The sequence below is a fragment of the Haliotis asinina genome, chromosome 1, assembly GCF_037392515.1.
Source record: "Haliotis asinina isolate JCU_RB_2024 chromosome 1, JCU_Hal_asi_v2, whole genome shotgun sequence".
NCBI classification, from domain to species: domain Eukaryota; kingdom Metazoa; phylum Mollusca; class Gastropoda; order Lepetellida; family Haliotidae; genus Haliotis; species Haliotis asinina.
Genome location: NC_090280.1, coordinates 75,779,336 through 75,784,427, shown reverse-complemented (window position 1 = coordinate 75,784,427; position 5,092 = coordinate 75,779,336). Strand labels below are relative to the sequence as shown.

General features: G+C 41.4%; 1 protein-coding gene across 1 annotated transcript; it reads left to right on the top strand.

The window, feature by feature from the left end:
* The first annotated feature begins 573 nt into the window (after window positions 1–573).
* LOC137275407 (uncharacterized) lies at window positions 574–1,170 on the top strand. The gene has a single exon (XM_067808169.1). It carries the CDS (start codon window positions 574–576, stop codon window positions 1,168–1,170), a length of 597 nt encoding a protein of 198 aa, XP_067664270.1.
* Window positions 1,171–5,092: the final 3,922 nt, after the last annotated feature.

The window sequence follows — 5,092 nt, the reverse complement described above, 5'->3', positions numbered from 1 at the left end:
GCTCGATTTTACGATGTACCTGCGTAGCCTATTGCACATCCCACTGAACGCCCAGTTAGGCCGACATATGCCATCTGCATTTGGGAAAATATTGGTGGATGTGGAGTGACAGCCCCCAAACCTTTTTCCTTTTTCTGACAGTACATTAGGCATTTTAGCACGCCCACTACAGTTCAAGAACACAATGCAAAATCAATAACGAGGAATTTGAAATCTTTTCATGTCGACTCTGCTGTTTATGTCTTTACATCTCTGTGAAACAAATAGTGTTTGTATTTGTCTGCGTGAAAATACTTTGTGAACCCAAATCCATACTTCGAACCTTTTCTGTGCTTGACTGAACGCTTTTCATAACCTCCCGAAGGTGATGCATTATATATAGCTGCTAACAGAACTTCAACAAACTGATGATGGAAGCCTCTGCAATAAACAGACTCGATCCTGTTCGAACAGATGGTTGTGCAAAATGTTCCTTTAAGTGGTAACCCTGAAGACATCGTGCACATGATAGGAGAGTCCAAACATACTTGGTGAGCTAGTATCACTGGCGTCGACAGGTTGGTGTTCCTTACGATGGAGCTGATGTCAGCTTATTCCTTCGCGTGTTTATTGGTGTCTATCTCAGGCAGTCTTACGTGTTCACCTCTGGAGCTGTTTGGACCTCTCCGGATGAATTTGTCAATTGTGAATGTGGAATTTGAAACATTAAACCCCGTGGGTCTGTTGCAGTGTGTACGAGAATGCTACGTGAAAGGGCGGTGCAAGTCCTTTAATTATGATTCACAAACGGGAACATGCTCTCTCAACTCCAAAACTGACACCGAGGTTGTAGCGTCTGACAGGGTCATCATCGCAAACACCATGTATAGTAACATCGGCGACTGGTCCGGGAGGCTGGCAGGGGCTTGTAACAACCACACATGCCCTCTGGACTCGGCCTGTGTCGACAAGAACGACGTAGCCACTTGCGAAGTTGTCTTCTGTGGGCGTCCGACTTCTCCAACCAACGGTGTTGTACTGCTGGACAGGCGTTCCTTCTTTAACCAAGGCGAAGAAATAGAGTTTAGCTGCAACGCCGGGTATTCTGCCTCCGGAACGATATTCTGTGGGGAGTCAGGAATGTGGAAAAGCAGCGCCTCCTGCGTGCAGATATCCCAAGGACGACGCTGAAAGGGCGTGACTCGTCCAATGGTGATGGGGAGTCTTCCAGCAGCATTGCCCTGAGATATCTCACACAATCAGAAGAACACAGACTTTCTTTTTTTTCAGACAGGTGATAGGGTAGCCTAGTGGTTAAAGCGTTCGCTCGTCACGCCGAACACCCGAATTTGATTCCCTACATAGTTACATTGTTTGAAGCCCCTTTCTGGTATCACGCTGGTATTGCTGGAATATTGCTAAAAGCGGCGTCAAATTAAACTCACTCAACTTTACATTGTGGACGTATGGAGATACAACTGATGAATAAGTAGACACTCCAAAAGGTCGTGTTATTCAGCTGGACATCCATAAATCCTGTTTTCTAACAAAACTCACTCACTCTAGTTTTTCCCGACCATATGTCAGAAGCAATGGACGATTTCAGTGTTGTGGACACTCCCATCTTTACCAAGGTCAAAGTTTAAACTAAGAGATACGCTAAGCATGAAAATGACGGAGTTCAAATGGTCCCTTGGGTTTAGCACGAAACGTAAGTGAGGAGGTTATGTGTCCCTAAAGCGCAAGGTTACTTCACGATCAGCTCTGCCGGAACTGGTTTTATCGTCGATATGGATTTAACCTGGGAGGTTACGATTGAAACGTGACCGTTAGCGTATATCTATTTTCACACCTGTGCTAGTGCGCGTATTCTTAGCGCAGCTCTGCTGCAGTTCAATGTTATGTTTTTGCCTCAACTTCACCATTGCTTAGCTAAATACTAAGTGTATCAATTATTCCTATTACATTCAAATGTTCATCCGCACAGTATATCTTTGTATGTATACATATATCATACTTTCTTTACTTCACGTTGTGCTTGCTGTAGCACAAATTACGTTAGCCAGCCAGTCACGTTTAGTTGGGCGTGGCTAGAGACAGGTGTCTTCTCCGAGGTCCGTGCTTTGTCAGGGCTGAGGAAAATAGGCGACCAGAGCATGTATGGCCGAAGTGGTGCTGTTTGTTTTCTAGAAGTCTGGACATGGACATGGTTTTTGTTGCCTGCACTGCTAATGCTATTGCTCATGAATGTTTTAGGGTACAGGTTTTACAGCAGTCTGCTTATTACTTGCTTAATAATAGCCTATTTGTGTTTTACTGTAGAGCAGACGGTTTCTTGTCATTTGTGTAGCGCCTCTTGCTCTACGAAAGTTAAAATTTGACACCTTCTTTCCTTATATTATCACGCGACGTGTCGGTGTAATTTGTTATTCCGTTGTCAGTCAAGGGTGAAGTACTGCAGCACAGAGCAGGCTAATGACAGTGCCTGTCAAACCATCTAGAAGATGGCTCTGTCTATGGCTCTGTTAGGCTGATTAGATTACTCAACCTTATTGGTTCATCAACCAGAAGTGTGTGGGGTTTCTTTTGTATGAGAGTTGGTGGGGTTTTGTTGTTGTTGTTGTTGTTGTTGTTGCCTTTTCTTTTAATTGTTTGTTGGGTTTTGTTGTTGTTTATGTTGTTTTTCTTGTCGGTGGGGGGTTTTGCTTTCCGGGTTCTTTTTTTTTGTTTTGCTTTTATTTCTTTGTTTCCTTTGTTTGTTTTTTATTTTATGTTATTTAAGGTGTAGGTACTGTTGGTTTCTTTCTGCACCTATTGTGTTGCATTTTGTTTGTACATATATTAGCCAATAATATAACAAAAATGTTTTAAAGACGCAGTTTATATGCGCCTACGTACATTTTTATATACTTTCTTAGATTATTTAAAGCCGAATGTACTGTATTATAATATACACCTCATCAAAAGCAACGCACCACCAAATATTAATTACCCTAATTTAACCATTTTTCCAGTGATGATTTTTACGATAGGTCTCTATGAAAAAAAACGTTGTTCTGTGCATACTTTCAGCCTAAAGCATGCGCCTTGCGGAAATCCACGTGCACGTGAATCGCACGGGTAACAGGCCACCATCTCAACACGTACATGCATGTTTACCCTCAGATAAATTAGGCTGCGTTTTTCATCCCCTTAGTGACGTTTCGGTTAAAATGGCAACCAAGGTGTCCATAGGACAAAGATGGCAGATCATTGGTATGCACAGGAGGAGGAGGTACCCTTTGGAGGAGGTAGTGTCATAGTGTGGGGTTGCTGTTCCTTTGACTGCAAGCTTGATCTGGTCATCATTCCTGGGAATCTTAATGGACAGACATACCAGAATGAGATTCTGAATGAACATGTGTTGCCAACCACAATCTTGCATGCCGACCTGTCTTCATGGACGACAATGCTAACATCATCGAACCCATGCTGTTCGCCAGTGTCTCAGGAACAATGCCATAGACACGATACCATGGCTCATTGAGAGCATGAGACGACGTGTCAGAGTGACCATTGCTGCCAGAGGTGGATACACAAGATACTGAAGACATTTCTCTGTGTGAAACTATCCCAAATAAGGTTCAATTTCTGTGCACATTCGATGTCTTGTGTTCACTTAATAACTGTGGGTGGCAATACTTTTCAGGGGCTTGTTTTGGCTGGTATTGTTGTCATTAAACGATGTTGCTTCAAATTCATGTATTACCATTTTTATAGGTGATTCGCAAATGAGAAAGATACCTAAAGATCACAAATATCCCATTCAACGGTCTTTGAATACCATTTTCTTTCGCAAAGTCATCTTTATGTACCACAACTTTCTTAAAGTGTGGTGCGTTAGTGTTGATGAGGTGTATATATAATTCTTTCATATAATTCAGACTCTGTACATTTTCACACAATGGTTGTATATTCAAAGTTTTTTATTTATATTTCATATGGTGTTTATCATATGCTTTGTTGTATTTCATAAGTTTAGTGTGTCATACGCCAGTTTTATCTGCTTAAATTCTATTATAAATACCTTAATTATACCTATTGTAACTGTCACGTGACACTTTCATAATGTACTTCTGTCTGTCTGTCTGTCTGTATTAATAAACTGAGTTAACCATTTCAACATCACCGTGCAGTTTACACTAGCTGTCTTGTATAGGTAGCTGCCACTGTGACAATGGTCACCCCAGAGTAGTGCTCATCACAGCACAGGAACTTGTGAGAGATATTAGAGATTTTTTCAAAAACAAAATAGTTAGAGATGACAAGCCGACTTGAAATGCTTCACAGTACAATATATCTAGTCTAGATATGTTGTACTGAAGCGTTTCAAATCGGGGTCATTGCATTCTTTTATATATTTAAAAAACTGTAATCCTTGCAATGACACGAGGGCCTGAGCACCACCGCTGGACTTTGGACACTTTGTGATTGCTGCGATGTTATATCAAAATCACTCACTCAATATATGGACAGGAACTCCTGTATTTTACTTGCCTGAGCACCACCGCTGGACTTTGGACACTTTGTGATTGCTGCGATGTTATATCAAAATCACTCACTCAATATATGGACAGGAACTCCTGTATTTTACTTGCCCATGAAGGAAGCAAAAACATCTTTTACCTCATAATAAAGTGTGGTAACTGCCCCGTGTGCGAGGTTTGGAGTTTAAAGGCAGTCTTAGAACCATTGGCAAGTTTTGAATATCACATTGCTTTATTTTCGGAAAGGTTAATATTAATTAGTTCTGCTTCTCTTTTTCCATGATCTAGGGGACATGCATTTGTTATCCTTTATAGTTCTATTGCGAAAATACAAATGTTTGTTTGCTACATTACGCCTCACTCAGCAATATTCCTGCTGCACGGTGGCTTTCTGTGAATGATCAAGTCCGGACCAAACAATCCAGTGATTAACAGCATAAACATCAGTCTACTCAACTGGGATACGATGACATGTGTCAACCAAGTCCGCAAGCCTGACAACCCGACCTTGTTAGTTTCTGTTGGACATTGCATCATATAAATATTATCACTAAAGAGTAAAATTTGGTAATGTCCATCACATGCTC

Excerpts from the sequence above, each read along its gene's own strand:
- LOC137275407 (XM_067808169.1), top strand. The coding sequence starts at position 574 with ATGGAGCTGATGTCAGCTTATTCCTTCGCGTGTTTATTGGTGTCTATC.